The sequence below is a fragment of the Vanellus vanellus genome (assembly GCF_965231255.1).
Source record: "Vanellus vanellus genome assembly, chromosome: 21".
NCBI classification, from domain to species: domain Eukaryota; kingdom Metazoa; phylum Chordata; class Aves; order Charadriiformes; family Charadriidae; genus Vanellus; species Vanellus vanellus.
The window spans coordinates 3,027,234-3,048,894 of NC_138926.1; the positions used below are offsets into that span (position 1 = coordinate 3,027,234).

Genomic DNA, 21,661 nt, shown 5'->3' on the forward strand with positions numbered 1-21,661 from the left:
CCCTCGTTCAAAGAGCCAGTTGGACTCATGAATGAGTTGTCAGTGGCTTGAATGACAGGAAGCAGTGGGCATTCGCAGCTCTGTGTGAAACCAAGAGTTGTGCATCTTTGCAAGAGACACCTTAGGCCTCAAAGAGTGAGTCTGCCTCTTGCCCCCATTAGCTGCATCCCAGAGCATGAGTGTTTGCCTGGAGGAGATTAGTCGATAATGCTGAAGAGGAGAAATTTGCAGAAACAAAAGAGCAGTGGTTCAGCTGGGACTAGCTGCTTTATACCTGAAATATGCTGTTTCACGGGGGTATTAAGTCAGGCTGGAGCACCTGCAGTCAGCCGGGTAGGGAGTGGCTGTAAAAGTACAGTGCTGGGCAGGGTTGGGCATCAGCGGGAGAGCTGAGAGCAGCTCCTGACATCAGCCAGCCGGCTAGTTTCAGCAGGCTGACTAACAAAGCCACCTTTTGAAGGGGAATGCCTTAAATCCAGAGATACTTCCTCCTGTGGGGCGCTCAGCGAGAAGGTGGGATGCTGGTCGCTGCTGGGGGAGCAGGGAAGGCGGTGGCACAAGTGTTTCTGTAAGAGCACAGAAGTTGTGTTGTGTTTTTCACCCAAAGAGAAAACAGCAGGATCAGAGATGTGACACCATCTCTTTTTATCCCCAGAGAAACACCTGCAAAAGGGAGGGAAAACTTGCACTCTGCAGGAGGTGGTTTAGAGCAGGGGGAAACAAAAGTATCCCAGCAAGTGTCTCCCTGCGGCGTGTGAGTCAGTGGGCAGTCCTGTTACAGCAAAACCAGCTTTCTGGGAAATTTAAATGTTCGGGTGTGGGAAGAAATCAGTTTCAGGGCTGGATGCGATGGGGGAAAGGAGCACAGATCAGCAGTAGGATGGCAAGTTCAGCTTTCAAGTAGATTGACTGCCATGTCACGTGTTGGTATAGACTATCGCATGTAAGACAGAGAAGTGAAGAACCTTTCCAAGAAAGATGATGTTGGTCCAGCTATCTTTAATCTCGACTTAGTCTTGAATGTGAGAAACCTAAATATTGGAGGGGGGGGAGAATCATCTTTCTGAGAATCATAGAATCATAGAATCATAGAATGGTTTAGGTTAGAAGTGACCTTGAAGATCATCGAGAAAAAGAGAAAATGATAAAGTAAGACTCTGTCAGGAATGCAGATTTCAGTGTTCAAAGCCCTCTTTCAAATTTGCCTTAGAGCATTCTCAAAATCCAGGGCTTTGCCACTGGGCCCTCCTTTTCTTCTCCGGGGGCACCATTTAATATTAGACTGTAGAGTCCCCGGGAGCTGTTGGTCGTAGGTGAGCAACACCCTGAGTGCCAAATTTGGATTTCTGCTGGACTGCTGTGTTACTCAGCATTTTGCATCTGGTTTCTTCTGTTTGGTAAGAGATGGCTCATTGCTACAGTGCTGTAGCCCAGCTGAGAGCAGGTTTCAGGCTGGGATAAAAGGAATATTTTGCTTTGGCAGCCTGTTGGCGTACCAGATGTTTTTGGGAACAGCAAGCTTGTCCCTGGGGCAAATGTGCCTGTGCATGCCGGAGAGTGCCCTCTTTGTGGCGGGGTTTCGTAGCATGATAGTTGTTGTCACCTGAGGAGGGACAAGACCTTGGGTACATAAAGCTTTGCCCTAGAAACTGTTGTGTACATGAGTGCTAGCAAACCCTCCTGCTGGCTGCGGGGCGGCTTGTGTCGGTAAAAGACAGATCTTTCTGGTTTCATTTACTAAAGTGAAGCACATGGCAAAAGGGTCTCTTCGGATGATGCAGAGCTTGCGCGGGGCTTTTCAGGCACGCCGTTTTCCTTAATTTCCCCGCGGACGCCTGCGAAGTGGGAGAGGCGGGAGCTGCAGCCGGACACGGGAGCGTCGGGGGACCCGCGGGGTGTTTCCGCCTTCCCGCACCTGCCAGCAGCACGGAGAGGAGGAGCTGGGCGCCGTGCCGAGCCGTGCCGTGCCGAGGCCGGGAGCCACCGCGCCATGGCGGCCTGAGCCGGCGCGGCAGCCGCCCTGGCCATGGAGCGGGGCCCCACGGCTGCCGGTGCCAGCATGAGGTACAGCGCCCAACCACAGGTGAGAGCAGCACCCGGTGCCAGGAGAAACGGCGGGGCTTTCCCAAAAGCGCTCAGTCTTTTGCCAAGCTGCCTCGTCCGCCACTCGCTCCGGTTCCTTTGGGCCTCGCGGGTCAGGGTTGACCGGGGCGGCTCCCGATCCGTCGGGAAGTGGGGGAGATTCCTGCTCCCCCTCCGCCATCAGGTAAGGTCAGGAGAACCCGTTTGGGGGACGCCGCTGAGCCCAGCAGAGCAGGAAGAGAAAAACCGGCTTTGGGAAAGTGGAAATCCCCACAGCGGTCTGTGCCGGTGTTAGACCGCCTCGATGTCAGTGCTACCATCGCTCTGAGGGTTTTGATTTCGGCTTAAGCTGGGCACTGAGGATGTGAGTAAAGATAAAGTACGCGGAGGCGAGCTGTTTGCAGCGCGTGGGTCCGGGTTGTTTAGCAACAGATCTAACTAAACCTGTTCAAGCCGTCAGAAGGTCTGACTTTAGCTGAGGGCTTTGGGGCTTTGTTAATTAACCGGTGCGTTATCAGTGTGCTTTGAAACTTAAGTGAGCTTAAGCCACAGGTCTTTGCTTTTCATGTAGGTCTTCCTGGCTGAGGGTCGGGCAGGGACTGGTGATTTTGGGTTGCACCTCCAGATCCTGTTCTGTGCCACAGAGCTGTTTCAAAACCGGGCTTTTTGGTTAAAGCACAACAGCAGCACGGTCCAGCTCACCTGCTGGGCTGTCTGGTGTCGGTTTCTGAGGCATGGCTCTAGCGGTTGTTATCTGGCAGCAGCAAAGGAGCCAGCAGTTCTAGCATCGATCAGAAAGCTGGCCTACAGCAAGGAAAAGTTTCCCTCGTCCTGCGGGTGTCAGGGCCGCGGTGGCTGCCAGGAATGGGGAGGAGATGCTCTCGCTGATACCGCTCAGCTCAAGCTCCTCGTTCCCTGGCCGGGTCGGGGTGACACTGTTGTGTGTGGTGTGATCTTTCCTGCCTGGTGCATTCTCTTGGCAAAAGGTAGGTTTGCATGCTGGTGTGTCTTTACGGCAGGGCTGAGTGCTCGAGCGAGTCCATTCACGCCGGGGCGGCGGCGTACCAGGTCCTTTCCCCTGGTTGTGGATCAGTTTTCCCCCTGCGCCAGAGGAGGAGCTGATCTGATCCAGAAGGACCTCCCCGAAGAGGGTACCTTCCTTCCTGGCAGTGAACAGCCGAGGAATTTGTCCCTTGTGGACCGTCGGTGGACTTGGCTCCCTGTAAATACAACGGCAGAGCAAATGTGAGTTGTTTTGCGATGACTGCGTCTCCTCCTGTGGCGGAGAAGGAGCTGTGACAGTTCTTGGGCACGGTGAGGAGAAGCTACTCCTCTTCCTTGGAAAGAGCCTTTCTCTTGGGTAGTGGCTGGCGGGTGAGCTGCTGCTCAGGCTAGTTTTGCTGCTGTTGGTGCCAAAGGCAAACAGGGATAAGGAAGGCACGACGAGAAAAAGACTGAGGCTGATCAAGAACGCGCCAGACCTTTGCTCAGCAAACAAAAGATCACTTTGTAAAACCATTGAGGGTGCAGTGAGAGCGTTTTTGAGGGCCTGGCTTTGGGGGAAGGTATCAGACCAAAGGTTCTCGCCTTGCCCAGGGTCGAATACGCCGTCTCCATCCAAAGGCCACCGGAGCCAGCCTTGCAAATAACGCACTGCAATATCCGAGCGATAGCCTGGGGCGGAGGAAGGAGCAGCTCATAGGGATGGGTTTGCCAGACAAAGGCTTTGCCTGGTCAGAGATGCTGGTGTTTGCCCTGCTGTTGGCTCCAAACATTCAAATGTCACGGGCCAGATCCACCTCGGAACTGTAAGAGTCGGTCAAGAGCGTGGGCGAAATGTTGTGATGAGCATGGAGTGTTTCATTGAGGTCTGGAGCACAGCTGGTTTTGTTAGGCTGCTGGAGGGTGTTTTTGTTGCTCAGACAGTACTTTGTGTACCAGGAAAGATGTAAGAGTGTTTTAAAATAAGCTATTTGCATCTGTGACCTGTTTCTCTTCTGGTCTTGGGACATAAGCGTGTTGTAGGGAGGAATTTTATGGCTCCTAGCTACATGTATGAGGCCTGTAAGATAGCTTTATTCCCCACTTCTCCCCAAGAATTGCCAAGTCTTTGCTCCAGCAGACACGCTGTTAGAAGCGCGGTCGCTTTTTTCGAGCTGTGTTGCATGACACAGCTGCACTGATAAGCCTGGCGCGGGGCAGCCAGCCAAGCCAGGGCTGTCCTGTGCAAACATTAACTTTGGTTTCTTCTGTAATAAACCTAAAGGAATTTGGTTTCTCATATGACTCAGTATGGTCACAAGATGATTGAATGATGTAGAGGACTGAGCTCAAAACTGGTGTGTGAAACAGGGGTGTGTGACTTGTATCTTTCACTATTTCACTTGCCCTCGGTGCCTGGAAGGCAGACTGTCTGGAGGACTCGGTGTCCTTTATTTCCTGCTCCATATTCCCTCGTTAGTTCTGATGTCATCATTTTATAATGTCATTGCCCTTAATAAGGAACTGAAGACAAAAAATAATAGGCTGGAAAAGTTTCCTCAGTGCTTTACTGCCCATGTTGGGGCAGCACAGCACGAATTTGCCTTAGGGAAACTTAGCTCTTACGTGTGCTGTTTCCATGTATTTCTTATCGAGAATAAGAAGAGAAGTGAGATTATTCTGATCAGGTGTCTTCCGGGAGGAGTACCGGGATTTGCTGCAAGAGTCGGTGCAGGAGTTGATCTCAGGAGTCGTGTGGCTGTACTTGAGCTACTTGGGTGAAGCCAGTTGCACGCTGCGCACACTGTGTGTCAGCAGCTTTTAGATCTTTGGGGTTTTTTTTCTTAGCTTTTGGTATGATCTGGGAAACCTCAGGTTTTGAAAATATAACTTGCCATACTGCACAAGTCCACCCCGTTGATCTCCAAGGCTGTGATGTCCCAAAGCTCGGAGCCTGGCTGGCTGCCAGCATCCTGAGCCCATTGATGAGTCGATGGGTTTCATTCCTCCCATTTCTCCCGTGATATTTATTTCAGGTTTTATTGAACGTCACCTGAGGCAGGTGTGGCTGGAAAAGGGGAGGTGGGAATAGCCTCTTGGATACACAGACTGGGACCTGCAGGGTGTAATTACCTGGCAAGAGTCTAGCCGCTTCGTCCGATGACTCTTCTTCATCTGAGACCTTTCCAGGCCACCTCCAAGTTTGTATTTTATAGGTTTCTCTTCTTGGCCATGTACATTAATGTCAGGCAGCGGATCTTTTGCAGTGATACTGCTTCGGTTGCACCCCTGCCCTCCCGGTCTGTGATCTGCAACAGCTTTGGCCCTGAGCAGTGCTGTGGCAGACCGGCTGGGGCTGGAGTGTGATAGAGGTCGAGGGGAGCAGCTGAATCTCATGGCTGCCTTGTGCTGGACAAACAAATGAACCAGCGGTGAAACTAAGGGACAGGTGAAACTAATGGCCCGGAGCCCTGTCCCCCTGTGGGTCAGGGTGCAGTGACCCAGACGCAAACACTGAGTGAGAGATGGAGCACCTATTTTGGAGGAGAGGGGAGCAGCGAGGGCCTTTGGTGCCCAGGACACATCACAATGTCTTGCTGGAACTGCCTCTATGGGAGATGCTCATCCCAGACGGACCCTGCTTTGTACACATCCCAGGAATCTTCTTGCTGGAGAGCCGTACTCTGTGGCACAACGCAGCCCTTCTGCGATCCCCCTTTGCCGGAGGATATCTCTGCTTTCTGGTAAGCATCTCCACTCCAGAGTTGGCTGTGGCAGTTCCCACCATCCCCGTGTGCCTGCCGAATTTCCTGCTGACAGAATTAGTCACTTCTGCAGCTGGTTTGTCCAGTCTGGCAGAGTACGGTTGCTGTCTAAAAATATATCATGCGGCTGGCTTACGGAGGAGTGGGAAGGTTTGCTTACGCACAGGACTTCTCTCGGAGCTCTGCACAGAGGAGTTGCATGCAGGAGACCTCCAACTTCTATATAAATCTAACTGTGCACTCCTTTTCCCGGTTTCCTCGCGGAGTCTGTATTCCGGGGGAAACAGAGGCATGGAAGAAATGGGGCAACGTCTTTCAGACCCTTTCACTTGGTTGGCATGTGGCTTTCCTGCCAGGGCTGACGCTGTGACCAGAAACCTCCGATCCGGCCGTGGGGAGCCCCGTGGTGACGGTGAGGGCTGAGCGAGGAGGAGCAAGAGGAAGTAACTGAACCTGTGACTAAGGCGGAGAGAATATCAAGGAAGGTTTTTTTGTCAGTAATGTTTACTGGAGTAGTTTCCTCGAGAAGGGCGAGAGAGTCAGACCTTGAGTCGCTTTGGGCTAGAGACCATTTGTCGGGGAATCATGGACAAGGTAAGAGCAGGACGTGCTTTCAGATCCTCTCCAGTTTTCATCTGCTGTTGGGATGAACTGCTCAATACATGGGAGTGAAATGTGCAGCAGCCGTTAGCTAAAGGAAATTAAAATTGTTGTAATCTTTTGACTTTTGATTTGACTATGACCTTTCGAGCCTGTTTGATTCCATCTGGTTTCTGCCTAGCTTAGAGGATGGTGACCAGCACCACAGAGGAGGTGTTTCTCCCCAACGGGCAGGAGCGGTGGCAGCAAAGGGGATGTGCAGCAGAGTGAGTGAGCGGAGCAGAGGCTGAGCCGCACTCTTTGAGCACAGACAAGTCTGGTACTAAGGTCAAATTAATGCTTTTCGTGCTGAGTGTGGGCAGGCAAGATTCAGCCTCTTACTCAGAGGTCGGGACACGGGACCTCGTCTGAAATCTTCCCGGCACGACCTGATTCAGCATTCCCGTAGTGCTTGGGGGATGCTTCAGATCCTTTGCCTTGTGTTGAAAAGAGAGTTTACAGGAATCACTGTTCCTTACCCAGGCTGCGACACGCGAAAGCCCTTCAAAGCAGCTTCAGGCAAGTGTCAGAGTCGGCTGGGGAACACAACGGTGTACGTAAGGTATGAGGATGGGAGAGGACGAGATCTGGAATGCAAAACAGAGGGCAGGGAGGGAAACCTCTTTGGATCCAGTCTCATATCTGCCTTTAATCACCAGATAACTTCTGGCGAGTAACAGCGTCAGTGGCTGCTTGTGCACCTTGTACAGGAGTAATAACAAAAATAACCTCCTGAGGCGTCCCCAGACTCCATTAATTTATCTTGGTGCTGTGGGCGTTACTGCCGTCTGTAAACGTAAAGGGTGTGCTGTAAACTCTCGCAGGTTTAAGATGGTTCATCCTTTTTTTCCAAGAAGAGCAGAGAAATTGTGTAATGAAAGATCAGACAGTGAGTTTTCCTGTCTTGGAGGCAGAGGGGATCTGTGTGTTTCTTCTGATTTAATCACACCGATTAGTTGCTCCCGTCTAAGAGTTTTCTCGCTGCAAAGACGCAACCTTTAGCTCGAAGAGGATGTTAAAATGCATCCGCCATGGAGCTGACGGTTGCGCAGTTTGTCCTTGGACAGCAGTGTCTCCTGCTTGCAGCTGAGCCCCATTTTTTTCTGGCAGTTTGGTGAAACTGAATGTTGGGGATTTTGCAGAGGGCTGAAGGTGCCCTCAGCTGAAGGGTACGCTATTTGAAAATGGGTTTCTTTAGGAGAGGAAATCTGATTTTGTTGTGTTGCTTTGCTGCTGCTACAATCCTGTAAAGTTACGCCTCTCATGCCAGAAGTGCGTGATCCCTCTTTTGGGGAAGAAGTGCCATCTGGTTGAATTCAGCCTGCCAGGGGAGTGTGGTATTAAGGCCAAGATTTAACAGCTTTGTGCCCGAAAATTGTTACTCAGAACACACAGAGATGCTGTCTTCCCCCTGCGAGCTGGGGGCCGGCGGTTCTTCCTCACCAACCCCAAGAAGTCTGGAAAAGCTGCTGCAGTGTGGACAGATGTATCATTTAAACCCCTGAGGTTGTTTTCTTGCTGCAGGCTCCTGTAGATGTTAGAAGAGAATTAAATACTATTCTTTCTGGTAACAGCGGGACCAAATTGGAAGTCCTGGGAAGGCTTGGCGCCGCAAGCAGCCCCGTGGTGGGAGAAGGGAGATGTTTGTGAGATTTGTGGCCTGTTTCTTCTTTTTACCTGGTTTCAGGGTATTTCTTGCATGATTTGCAAACTGATGGGAGCCAGATGGCTGTTTCAAAGACGGTGCATCAAACTGCAGGCAATCTTGACTTTGATTGAAGAGTTTCTTGATTTAGGATGTCTGTCTGTATTTAAGGTTTATTTTGTGTTCTGTTTTGAAGTTGCCTTGGGTATTGAAACTTCTGTTTTGCAGTTCCCTTGGGTTATGTTTTCAAGTTTTTCCTGTATGGTCACGGAAGCCAAGTGGGAATCAGAGCATCCCCCGTGGGATTGTCCTCTGTGTCCCTGCTAGGTCTTTTGTTTCTTGTGGCAGTGGCTGGATGTTGGCGATAGAAAGAGCCTGGCACCTCTGAGGTGGTGTGCTTCATGTTGGATTCTTTCTGCCCAGCCTTGAGTAGTAAATCTCACAAATGAATGAAGGCTTCATTCCCTATGCTGTAGCAGAGAGCTGTCGAACGATGAATTCAGGTTATTCTGAGAGCAGATGGTGTGAGAACTGGTAGGTTGCTCTGGTCTTAGTGGCCTTCTAGTAAGCGTTTGCAGAGGAGTCCTTTACAAAAATGTAGGGTAAGGTGCCTGCCACGTCCCTTTCTTTTGTAAAAGGCCTCAGGCGAATACCACAGGGAGGGAGAGGCTTTGGTGAGGTGTGGAGGGTTGGAGGAGAGGACAGAGATTGGGTGAAGAAAAGGGCAAAAGGAGCGGGGGAATGATGCAAGTGGGAACGGGGCTTTCCTGCAAAGTGAGGCTTGGGGAAGGTGAGATGGTGAAGCCATGGCACAGAAGGACAGCGCAGTGAGGATGGTTCATCGCCTGGATCTGCACGCAAGCGCAGGGGGCTCAGAGGTCCCGCTGTCGACAGGGTCCCCTTTGCTGGTTGTTTTTCCTAGCTTTTAGGGGCTGGGGACATTTGCATCAAATTAGCCCGAGCTGTTAGTGCGTGTTTGTGCCAGCCCTGGGCTGAGAGATGACGGGCAGCATCTGACCCGGCTTCATGTTTGCGGGGACGAAATGCATTTGAATGCAGCGAATTTGTGCTAGTCGGCACTTTGCGTTGTGGTGTCCTTGCTGTCATCCGGAGCCCCGTGCCGCTGCCCAGGAAGCTGCCAGATGCCCGGTAAGGCTCAGGAGAGGGGGAAAATGGGAAGATGGTGACTGGAAAAGTGAGGCATCCTCATGGTTTGGGCAGTTCGCAGCAGGCAGAGAGCCCTCCCTACCTGCAGGAGGCACAAGAAGAAAGCAGAAGATGCCGTCTGCTCTCCTGGCATGTGTTAGCCAGCTCTGGGGAGGAGAGGAAGTGCTGGGGTGGCGAGTGCAGATCTGGGCGCCCAAAATCTGCCTGTACCGAGGATGCTCTGGGCTGCGTGGCGTCCTCTGAAAACATCTGGGTCTGCAGCTGGTCTGTTCCCGGGCCGGAGGTGGAGGTACGTGAGCAGGGCAAGGATGGAGGGCAGATAAGACAAAGGTGCGAGAGAGTGAAACCCCGGGGCACCGAGGATTTTGCACTGCGGCGGAGACCTACTTCTTCATCACCCAGCCCGGCATGGGGCAGTGATATCAGCGAGAGCTGTGCCCTGCGAGTGTCTTTTCTCATTCCTGGGTAGCTGCATTCAGGACCTGCTCTTCGTTAGCCAACACGTCTTGTCCTGAGGATCTGGCTGGTTGTGGGCTGTGGGGATGTCTTCTGTGTTCGTCTTAGTTTTTTGGTTTATTTCTTCTAATCGGTGTTTGCACTGAATGGGAAATCCCAAGCGGAATTACAGGAGTGCTGTGTTGGCCCAGGAGACGTAGAGAGAGTTGTGCGAATGTGAAGAGAGGAAGTAGCTGTTTTCTTCTTTTACAGGAATGCTATTTATAGCGTGCTGTGCCCCACGAGCTGTGGGTGACACACCTGCCACATAGCAAGCGTTTTGCAGGAGTGGATTTTTGTCTGTAGTTTCATCTGCCGGCAGGCAGAGATCTTGGATGTTGTGAGCTTGTGACCTGCCACAGTCACAGGGGGTTGTGCGGACTCACCCCAAAGTTTACTTGAGTGGATCACCTGTCTGTTAGGTCCAAAAAGGAATTAGGTGTGTGCGGAAAAGCAAAGCGAAAGCCTTCAGGGTTTGTCCTGTGGAGCTGCCGACGCCGAGGAATGCCTTGCGCTCTCGGTGATGGGGAGCTGCCGCAGACGGGTAGCTCTGCTCTAGACTTCTTCATGGTGGAACCTCTCCAAACCAGGCTTTGGGAACGGCTTTGCACCATCCTACCCTCTCTCCCCTCCTAGGACATGAACAACCTGGAGGAAGGGGTGGAGTTCCTCCCTGCCATGAACTCCAAGAAGATGGAGAAACGCGGCCCAAAGCGGCGGGTGGTTGTCGCTGTCGTGATCGTTGTTTTCCTGCTCGTCTCCCTCGTCACCGGTCTCCTGGTCTGGCACTTCAAATGTGAGCATGACATCTGATGGGTGGTGGCGTGTAGGGTGATACCCTGGGAGTGTATCCACCTGGAAAAACTTCGTTATCCTGTGTTGGTCATGTGTGCCCTCTCTAGCTCAGGGAAGGCTCCATGCAGTGGGGGGACACCATTTCCACCCCCTACCCTGATTGGTGTCACTGGGGACCTGCTGTGCCACGGACCCAGCCCTCACTACCCTTTCTGACACTGAACTGTCGCCTTCCAGACAGGAACGCGCCCGTCCAGAAGATTTTCAATGGCCACTTGAGGGTGCTGAACTGGGACTTCCTTGACACTTACGAGAACTCCAGCTCGCCAGACTTCATCATGCTGGCCAAGAAGGTGAAGAGCACGGTAAGAGGTTTCTTGCTTCCCTCCTCCTGTGAGCAGGACTTTGTCCTCTTCCCCTGTGGCCACAGTGGTCTTGCATGTAAGACTGCTTGGAGCTTTCTTGCTCCTCTCGGCTCTGCCCACTCACCGTGACGCACTGGGTTGGGCACAGGGAGCCTGCCTTTAAACTGGGTCTTGGCATCACAGCTCCAGCTCGGTGCCACCGTGTCTCCCTGTCTCTGCCACCCAGCGTATGCCATAGGAGGCTGCCTGGGCAAATCCCAAGGCCAGCGGATGAGTCAGGGCTGGGAGCTGAGGCAGGAGCGTGTCTGGCCCTCGTGCTGAAGCCATGGCTGGTCTTGCCTTTCCCCTTGGACTCGGGTCTTCATTGTGCTTCCCTCGGGATAAAGCCAGGCAAGCTGTGTCAGAGCAGGCTGTGGTGTGCCGGTCTGAGCACTTCTGGGACTATCAACTCTCCCTTTTCCCCCGGGGAAAGTCCCTCTTCTGAGACTCTCAACTTTCCCTCTGCAGATTCCTGCAGCCAGAGGATGTGCCCTGATTTTCCATTGCAGGCTTGAAGCCCTGTCTCTCTTCAGCCTTTCCCTCCTCCTCTCTTCTAGACGTGCTGAACACCCTTCTTTAAACCTTTCAGGTAGAGGAGATCTACAGGAATCATGCAGATATTGGTCCTTACCACAAAGAGACAGTGATAACTGCGTTCAGGTGAGTGTTGAGTGCTGTCTAAGCCCTGTCTGGGGGTGGAGGAGGGCGATGCAGGGATGTCCACAGCCTCATTCCTGGGCTGCTGTGGACAGAGACACCTCATTAGCCACCCTGCGTGACACAGTAACGGGTGAGCGGTGAAAAGCGACCTGAAAACACGTATTGTTTTCTGCCAGTCCTCATAACTGTGTGCTGAGGGAGGTGTCTTGGGAAAATCCAGGTATGGTACAGTGGAGCGCTATGAACCCCAGTGGGTGGTGTCTGGCAGCTTTGAAAGGGAGTCCCCGGGCTGGCAGGAGCCTTTGCTGGGCGCAGTTTGCTTAACTTGTCATTAAGACTCTCCCTTTCCCATGGCTGTCCTCCAAAAACGGCTCGTTAAGTAGCTTGGACTCTTCTTCTGCTGATACTTGAGCCCTCCCCCATCTGTCCTTCTCTCACCCCATAATGGCCCTTCCCCTGCAGCGAAGGCAGTGTCATTGCCTACTACTGGTCCGAGTTCGTTGTCCCCAAGTACCGGGAGGAGAGTCTGGATAGGGCGATGGCGGACAAGCAGAGCCTGGTCCAGAGGTGGAACCCCCGCCTGCGAAACCCCATGCTGAAGGTGGAGTCGGTCGTCGCTTTCCGTGAGTGCTGGCTCCGCCGTCCCTGGGCCTCTGCGTGGGACTGCGGGGCGGACATTTCACTGGGGGGGGTAAGCTGCCGGCCGCAGCCCTCCTTTGGGTTCTTCGGCCCCAGGGATTGCTTTAAGGTTGAGCGTAAGGACCCGGCTTTCACAGCGCTGCTTTGATGGGTCATGCAGACTCGGGGAGGCTGTGCAGACCCCCTCCCCTTTGCTCCAACACTGTGCCATCCTCTGGAGAGGGACGGGGACAAATCCTCCCTCCTGCAGAGGAAAAGCTTGGTCACTCGGCTCCCCAGAGGAGCTCCCAGGCAGGAGCAGCCTCCCCGTGGCCAGCCGGCAGGGAGAGACCCCACACGCAAGGCCAAATCAATGCGGATCCCAGGGACTACTTCAGCTTTGCTCCCAGGGACTTTCCACAGCCCAAAGGTTGACACCACCTCTGTTTTCTCCTGCAGCTGCCGACCCCAGCATAGCTTACTCCACTCGGGACAGTAAGTACCATTCTTCTTCAGTCTCATAACAGCCTCTGTGCATCCCCAGCCCTTTTTGGGGTGGCGATTTCCCTTGCAAGGTGGGAAAGGGCCTGGAGAGAGGTGCTCTGTGTGCAAAGCAGACCTCCGTGTCCTGCTTGGAGCCGGTTTGGGGTTGGCCAGACTGCGGCACAGGCCTTGCCATTATCTAGCAGTAGCGGGTGGCCCTGGCTGTCCTTCCCCAGTGCCTCACTTTGTAGATGGAGTTTGGTGAGCAAGGGTGCTCCCTGCAAGAGGCTCTGCCCAGGGCCAACCTGCAGGCAGGCGAGGAATTACAAGTGCCGCACTCTGCATCTCTAGGGGGAAAAGCAGGGCAGAACCTCCTCGTTTGCTTTGTTAACTCTTCCCCACTCTCTTGGGCAGAGAGCTGCATGTTTGCCCTCCACGCCAAGGAAGGGGAGATCACCAGTTTCACCACGCCGGGCTTCCCCAACAGCCCGTACCCCAACAACGCGCTCTGCTACTGGACCCTGAGGGCGGACGCCAACTCCATCATCAGCCTGACCTTCAGGACGCTGGAGCTGGAGCAGTGCACAGACCACAGCGACTACATCAAGGTGTACAACTCTCTGAGCCCCGTGGAGCCCCACGCTTTGGTCAGGTGAGTGTCCCCAGTAGGTCTCTGTATGGCACCGAGTCCTGCCGCGTGGTGGCAGGGTGACACTGAGAAGTCCTGCTGGTAACTGAGCTCCTGTCGCTGCTCAGAGGTGATCTGTGCTGCTTGAGGCTCTCTGTGCAGTTATGTTTAACAGATCTTGACCTTTACTTCCTAGGCTCTGTGGGAATTATGCCCCTTCCTACAACCTGACCTTCCTGTCCTCCCAGAACGTCATGCTCGTCACATTGGTTACCAACAAGGAGGGGAGATTCCCCGGCTTTAAGGCCGAGTTCTTCCAGCTCCCCAAGATGAAAGGTGAGTAGAGGCCTTGACCCAGTTCCCCCCACCCACGGGCAACTGAAGAGGGAGGTGCAGCTGTGGCTGTGGTCAGTTTGCCAGGGGTGTTTCCAGGGCCGGGAGACCTGGAAGCAGGTCACATCGCGCCTCTTGGAGCTTGCCTTGCCCACTGTGCTCTTGGCTGCTGTAATGATGTCTCTTGAGGAGGGCAAAATAAGAATTATGTTGGATTAGACATGTGGATTGATGTACGCAGGAAGCACCTAATTGATCTCCTGGGTTCTCTCCAAGCCTTGGAGCAGAGCTGCTCGCTCCAGAGATCGACTTAACCTTGTTAGAGACTGTTGCATCTGCCTCCCTTTCTGCCTCGGGCGATAGCCAGCTAAGGCTCAAGGAAACCATGTCTCTTTGCCTCTCTAACCTGTTCTCATCTTCTTGCTTATCTTCTAGTCTGCGGTGGGACTCTGAAAGGAGAGAGCGGCACCTTCACGACTCCCTATTACCCAGCACACTACCCCCCAGCCATGGACTGTGTCTGGAACATCGAGGTAAGACAGGGTCCTCTCTTTGCCTTAATTAGTTTGCCAAATGAACTTGGTTGTGCAGGACACTGTGCAGGCGAGCTCAATGCTGCAATGCTGCCTAGAGGCTTAGAGCCTGACATGAGTGGAGGGAGGCTTTAGGCATCAAAGGCAGAAGAGGCTGCGAGAGGCTCGAACCCCACACGACACCATAGCTCCCAATAACTGCAGCTTTCCACAAAAAGCACCAAAGCACGCGGGCTTTGGGAAAGGCCAGTCACTGGCTGGCAAGACTGGTGGTGGGGGAAACCTCCTGCCCTGGGAGAGCAGGCGCTGTCGACAGAGGTCTGGCTTCAGCCCCTCTCTGTGTCCCTGTTGGATCTGGGGCCCTGGGCTCAGCAAGCCGAGCAATGCCTAAACTCAGGGTGAGCAACAGTGGCTTTTCAGGAAGGTTCTTCTTTTTCTGCTTGATTTCTTTCCTTTTCCAGTTATCTTCTGTCCTCCCCGCAAACCCTTTACCCACGAAACTTATTCTGATTTTCTCTGCTCTAGAAAACAACGTGCCGTTGACTCTGCTTCCTTTCGCAGGTTCCCCCTAAAAAGAACGTGAAGGTGCGTTTCAACATGTTCTTTGTGCTGGAGCCCGGGGTCCCGGTCAGCTCCTGCACCAAAGACTACGTGCAGATCAACAGCACGAGGTAGGTGTCGGGTGCAGTCACTCTCTGACCCACGGCATTGCCCCTTGGAGTGGGGGGGCTGAGTTTAGTTATATTGCAACTTGTGCTTTCCTTAAACTTGCTGTGAGAAGAAGTGTACCGGTGCTTTTTGGGATACGATGAGGCAGGAGGGTGCTGGGGTCTGAGCTGCTCTCGTAGCTCGATGCCCCGTGGTGGGAGGGAAGCAGCACGTTTGGTTCTGGGGCTTGGACCCCGGGTTTGTTGCCTGCTGCAGCTGCGTCCCCCCCAAAATGCTGCGGAACATCGCGTCACGTGCCTCGCGTGCAGAAAGGCAGAAACATCTGGCGCGGTTTTGCTTGAATGAGCAAATCTCCATTGTTGGGGTAATTGCGTTGCGTTCTGCGATGCGTTTACTGTTACATTTACTGTTTGTTATTACTCAACCTAGCGGAGGCTGGGCCACAAAGACAACCTGGTACTGCGCCGGGGGAGCGAGCGGTGTCGTTTCACAACATTTTGGGCAAAGGAGCTGACCCTTCCTTGAAGAGAGAGGGTTTCAAAGTCAGCACCCGTGTCTGTGGTTCCTGCAGGGATGCTTGTGTTAGTGATTCCTACCGACCCACGGTGGGATGGGATCCTGCAGCCTTGAAGGCTGCGCAAATCCAGAGCAGGAGTGGCTCTGAGCTCAGAGGTGCCTCTCCGCCAGGCAGGGACTTGGATGAACTCGCTCCCGATCGTTTCCAAGGCCACAACTTGGTGTTTGCAACTTCCCCAAACCTTCTGCCAATGGCAGGAAAATTCAGCTCCTGTGTCCCCCCAGCAGTTTGAGCTCCCTGTTCCCCCGACCCCTTCGTTCTCTGGGTGTGCGAGGCGACCCTCGGTGCTGATGGGGAGTTTGGGGACGGGAGACGGTTTGCCCAGCGCTGACCCTACAGCACTCCGTTCATCTTTGCTCTCTCTCCCTGCAGGTACTGTGGAGAGCGTTCCCAGTTTGTGGTGGCCAGTACTACCAACAAAATAGAGGTCCGGTTCCACTCAGACCAGTCCCACACGGACTCTGGCTTCTCTGCCGAGTACCTGTCCTACGACTCCAGCGATCGTGAGTTGAAACCTGGAGGCTGTGGGGAGGAACTGAGGGTCCAAGGTCTGGAGGCTCTCCCTCCTCTGTGCTTACGCTGCCCTGTAAAGTGGGAAGCGCGCTTCTCTAGGGGACAGAAGCGTGTCTTATTTTCCTGCAAACCTCCTTGCATTCCCTCTCTGTTGAGAGGAAAAGGTGTTTTTAAATGCTGGGTGCTGTAAGCGGGCTCAGGGAGTGTTGTGTGCCTCGGGGAAGGGACGTAGAGGGGATGGCTGGAAGGCTCATGCGTTGTTTTATCGCCTTCTCCCCTCTCAGCCTGCCCTGGCAAGTTTACCTGCGACACGGGCCGCTGCATTGACAGAAGCATGCGCTGCGATGGGTGGCTGGACTGCGTGGACGGCAGCGACGAGAGATCCTGCAGTAAGTCTTCTGTCTTTTTGTTTCATTTTTTCTTGTCACGGGAAGGGCTGCGCTGCCCTGAGGTGGCTGCGGGTATTTGCTCTGGGCTTGTTCTGGGTAGCGTAGCCTTAGTGCTGACGCTTTGCAGATCAGCTGCCGGTCTCTCCCTCGCGAGCACCAGCGCTGCGTCGCTCCTCCGGGCTGGAGCGAGAGGCACTCGGTGCAGGAATCAATTTGGGATCCTTTCATAGCGCATAGGAGCCATGGGTTCCTGCTAATCCAGCCCTCTCCCCGGTGGGACCTCCCTCCCTTTCTAGTCCCTCCCAGCTGGGACTGTGTTTTTCCTTGAAGCTGTTGTGGGTTTGGATGAGCCGGGTGGTGTAAAGGGATGGTTTTTGTTACCGAACCGGGCAGGTATTGCAGAGCCCTTGTGATACACAGGAGTTGTTTCTTTGTGCAGTAAGTTTTCCTCCTGGATTAGCAGAACTATCCCATAGGTAATGTTATTGCCCAGGGTCTGCAGGTAGTTAGAGAGGACGGGATCCCCTGGTTTGGGGTCTCGTTTCTGGGTAAGGGGCTGTTTTCTGAGGAAGGGCGTGCTGCTGGCCTGGCTGCCCACGTCCCGATGCGGCTATCTCGGGTGCTTTCCCACTGCTTGTCGCTTTGGTTGAGTTGTTGTCCCTGTCTGTCCTGCTGCTGTTTTGTCCGCTTCAGCCCGAGACATTGCAGCACTCCAAATAGTTTTGTTGTCCAGCGCGGTGGAAACACAGCGCTGTAGCCTAATTGCGGTATGTGTTAACGTATGTGTGCGTGGCCCTGTGCTGTCATGCCGTTTTCTGGTGCGCTTCTTCCCGTGTGCTCGAATGCCGTGGCGATGGTGACTCCACAGGTGCCTTTTGCAGGTCTCGCCCCTCATTTCTCGCTCTCCCTTTTCAGCCTGCACCGACCAGCAGTTCAAGTGCCAGAACGGCTGGTGCAAGCCCAAGTTCTGGGTCTGTGACAACGTGAATGACTGCGGCGACAACAGCGACGAGCTGCAGTGCAGTAAGTAACTCGCCCCGCGGGCAGAAAGGGCCGAGGGCTTGAGCAAGGTGAAGGGAATGATGGAAGAAGGCAAGAAACCCAAAATACCATCCACCCGCAGAGGAGGAAAACAAGCATGAGCAAAAGTGTAGGAAATGTGGGCTTTGGGGAAAGAAAGGGCTGCATAAATCAGTGGTGGCGTGCAGTTTAGAGAAGAAAAGACCGGGGACGCAGGACATAGGCGTTGTGTGGTGTAGCTGCAGAGGCTTTACTTGTCTCGGGGGGGTGGGGGGGCGGAGATGGACACGGCCGCGTGCTGGAGGTGCTGTGGGCTTTGCGCCCTGCCGGCTCTCAGGAGCTGCTCTCCCCCAGGTTGTGCAGCCGACAGCTTCAAGTGCACCAGCGGGAAGTGCATCCCCAACACACAGAAGTGTGACGGCAAGGACGACTGCGGGGACGGGAGCGATGAGGGCAGCTGCAGCAGTGGTGAGGATGTGCTGCGGAGGGCGTCTCCCCTCAAACGCAGCCTCTTGCGGATTTCTTCGTGGCCAGGAATCCTGGCGTGCCTTTTTTTCACGGGGTGGCCCTGGGGATGGGCTGAAGAGGTGAAGGGCTCCTGGACGGTGCGACCTTCCCAGAAGTGGGGCTCACCCTTCTCCCTTTGTCCTGCCCGCAGCGGTGCACACAACAGTCCCCTGCAAGGAATACACGTACAAGTGCCGCAGCGGGCGCTGCATCAGCAAGCAGAACCCGGAGTGCGACGGGGAGCAGGACTGCGAAGACAATTCTGACGAGGACAACTGCAGTGAGTACCCTGGGGAAGCGGGGGAACACGGGTTCCTGGGCTGTGCCCCTTAGAGAAGCACTTAAGTGTGGCAGAGAGAGCCCCTGGGTTTTTCTGAGCGATAGGTTGAGCTGAAAATAGCCAACCTGTGTTTCTCAGCAGCGTGTGAAATGTGGGATGTCTGTGGTGTTCAGGAGGGCTTACACAGGTAATAGAGGGGTTTGTCTGCATATTTATGGACTTGGCCAGTAAATATTTTAGCAAATTTAGCATTGTTGCTCCCGTGCTGATGGTGTCAGCCATCCCTGGCGTGGGTAACGGGGCGCTTGTGCTGCAGGAGCTGTCCCAGAGGAATGAAGGGGACGCACTGAACGGGAGCAGGAGTAACCAAGTGCCCCTTCTCCTTCCCCATCCCAGACTGCGGGATCCGCTCCTACACGAGGAAGTCGCGGATCGTCGGCGGGCAGAACTCGGACGTGGGAGAGTGGCCGTGGCAGGTCAGCCTCCACGTCAAGGGCCAGGGCCACATCTGCGGGGCCTCGCTGATTTCGGAGAGCTGGCTGGTGTCGGCCGCGCATTGCTTCCCGCAGGGCATCTGGTAGGTGGGAGCCGGATCAGGGCCCCACGCACTGTGGCGCTGCCCTTTTCAGGCGTTTGAATAGGAAAAAAGCAATTTTTACAGGCATTTCTCAAGGAAACTGTTGAAGATAGCGAGCTACGATGTCTGTGAGATGGGGATTCACCCTGCCCTGTGTTTCGTGACTCGTGCAGGTACTCGGACACCAGCCTGTGGACAGCCTACCTGGGCCTGACCGACCAAGGCAACCGCAACGGCGCCAACGTGCAAACACGGAAAATCAAGCGCATCATCTCCCACCCCTACTTTAACGACTATACTTACGACTACGACATTGCTGTCGTGGAGCTGCAGAGCCCCGTCACCTTCTCCTCCGTCGTCCAGCCCATCTGCCTGCCCGATGCCAGCCACAACTTCCCCGTGGGCAAGGACCTGTGGGTGACCGGATGGGGAGCCACCGTGGAAGGAGGTAAATTTATGAATTTGGGGCCGCGTTGATGTATTTTGACTTTTGGGAAAAGGGGGGCTGGCTGGATGCGATTGAAATGGATTAGCTTGCCTCAAGACTGGAATCAAACGAGATTCCCTTGGCAGCGCGCAAAGTTAATGTCTCGGTCCTGCCGGACAAAAAGGGGTTGTTGCGATGGGGATTTACCGGGCAATTAGTCGGTTGTTCAGAGCCTGAACGATGCGCGCAGTGGGGGGAAACACTGCACATTTTTACTTAGGCTGCTCATCTCTCCTCGCAGGCAGCGGCGCCTCCATCTTGCAGAAAGCAGAAATCCGGCTCATCAACCAGACGGTGTGCAACCAGCTGCTGACGGACCAGCTGACGCCGCGCATGATGTGCGTGGGGATCCTGACGGGTGGTGTGGACGCCTGCCAGGTAGGCCAGCGCCACAGCGGCACTCCGGTTTATTGCTGTGAGGAGGAGCCTTAGTTAGGCAGACAGGCTGCTTGCTCAGCCCTTTTTTTTTTATTCTGGCACTTCGCACCCACATTTCCATATTTAATATACAACGAATCTATCGTGGATCCTCTTTGATTTGGACAACGGACAAACCGGAATGGGCCTGAGCAACGAATTCTGTCGATGCACGACTTAGTCTCAAAAACTGCAGCCCACAAACGCATGACTTAGTTTCAAAAACCATCGCAGCAGGTAGGAGAACAGTGCAACCACACTCCACTTTGTTACCGAGAGCCTCAGTTAGGAAGATAGGCTGCTTGTTGTGCTCTTTATTCTGGCACTGTGACTCTTAGTGCCATACTTAAATATTTGTTTTGCTGTATGTACAGGTTTTTCTTGATTCAGGAAATTGTACAGACAGCTGACTTAGAATTGGGTTTTGAGACTTAATTGGTAGGAGTAATTAATTACTCAATGTGATTTATTGCTTGTCACTTTGCATTAGGACAGTGTACTGGAGTAGTGCTTATGCTACTGTTTGTGTCTGTGCAGGGAGACTCCGGGGGGCCCCTGGTCAGCGTGGAGCCCAGCAATCGGATGTTCCTGGCCGGTGTGGTGAGTTGGGGCGACGGCTGCGCACAGAGGAACAAGCCCGGAGTCTACAGCCGGCTGACCAGCCTGCGCGACTGGATCAAACAGCAGACAGGGCTTTAGGGACACGCTCATCCCTGTGTGGAGACAGACCCCTCTTGAACACCACTGGCGAGAGATATGGTACTGTCATGTCCTCCCAGCAGCGCACAGCCTCTACTGTGAACTTCAACCCTCCCTCTACCTCGCCGCAAGCGCCTGGGACTCGGTGTGTGTACAAACAGTCCGAGCTGATGGTTTAGTTTTGCCTTTAGCATTCCCACATCTCCACTTTTGATTTCAACTTTTGGAGTGTAAGAAGTTTCCCTTTGTGGGTAAGCCAGCACTGCTCCCATGAACAACTTGCAGGAGCAGTCATTCAAGATAGATAGAACATTAAACTTGAAAAATAATAAAAAAAAAAATTAAATAAAAAAAAAAAAAAAAAGAAAAAAGACAAACACTTAGTGTTTTAGAGGCAAACTTTATTGGGACAGGTTCAAAAACAAGCTTTCAGAATATATTCTATCTCCTTCGTTTGTTTTCAAACTGCCGTCCGCACCCCTTTTTCTGGTCTTCAGGCATGGGGGGAGGGGAAGAAGTTCTTACCATGGTTTTGGGGGGGATCCTCTTTAGGATCCCTCCCTCACTGGTGTCCCACGCTGTGGTCTCCATCCTCTGGCTGACGGGGCTGTTGGGCGTGCCGAGTCCGGGGCTGTGGGGCTGCAAGAAAGAGTGTGTCACTTACCCCAAGAGAAATAGCACACAGGGCTGCTTGCGCAGGTGGTCACCCACCTTAGAGACCCGGGCCCCCTGGCATAGCCACAGCGTGCCTTAACACCACACTGCAGTGCAGCTGACGCACCTTCTTTGGAGCTCCAGCTGCTCGGAGTTGGGCTGCACCCAGTGACTTCCCCTTCCTTGCTGTGACAAGGTTGCCAAATGCCTTCCTGGAGCACGTCCCCTAAAATGACAACAGCAGTTAGCTGTGCCAAACCCCAGTCTTAGACCCTTCTTAGTTTTGTAAATAAAAATACAACTACGTGACTTGTGAATGTGCCGATTTGATTTCTTTTCCCTGTGTACCTGCTCCTTGCCCTAGGGGAGCACACTCCCATTGAGTTTAGTTAGTCCCTTCCTTGCCTGTAAATAAATTGTTTTGTAAAACTCTACATGAAGTGGAGATGCTCTAATAAACTGCGATATTTTCTAATACTCAGCCTGTGTGGTTCTTCTCAAGCTTCTGTGCAAGCGGTCCTGAGCCAGAAACCATGTAGCACAGATCCCCAGTGCAGATAAAACACTTTAATCCTGTACCCTCCCATGCGCAGCAGCTCCACTGTGCTGTTCCGGGCATCCTTAAGAAAACAGCCAGGCTGGAG

At 53.6% G+C, this 21,661-nt stretch overlaps 1 protein-coding gene across 1 annotated transcript; it reads left to right on the top strand.

The window, feature by feature from the left end:
* Positions 1–2,026: 2,026 nt before the first annotated feature.
* Positions 2,027–21,400, top strand: ST14 (ST14 transmembrane serine protease matriptase; the record flags this gene model as incomplete). Its single annotated transcript, XM_082493836.1, has 19 exons — positions 2,027–2,083; positions 10,411–10,570; positions 10,807–10,934; positions 11,563–11,633; positions 12,096–12,256; positions 12,711–12,746; positions 13,149–13,386; positions 13,559–13,698; positions 14,131–14,228; positions 14,790–14,899; positions 15,847–15,977; positions 16,272–16,376; positions 17,292–17,399; positions 17,751–17,864; positions 18,055–18,183; positions 18,580–18,760; positions 18,934–19,208; positions 19,489–19,625; positions 20,202–21,400. The coding sequence occupies 19 exons, from the start codon at positions 2,027–2,029 to the stop codon at positions 20,361–20,363; spliced, it is 2,541 nt and encodes an 846-aa protein (XP_082349962.1). The 3' UTR covers positions 20,364–21,400.
* Positions 21,401–21,661: the final 261 nt, after the last annotated feature.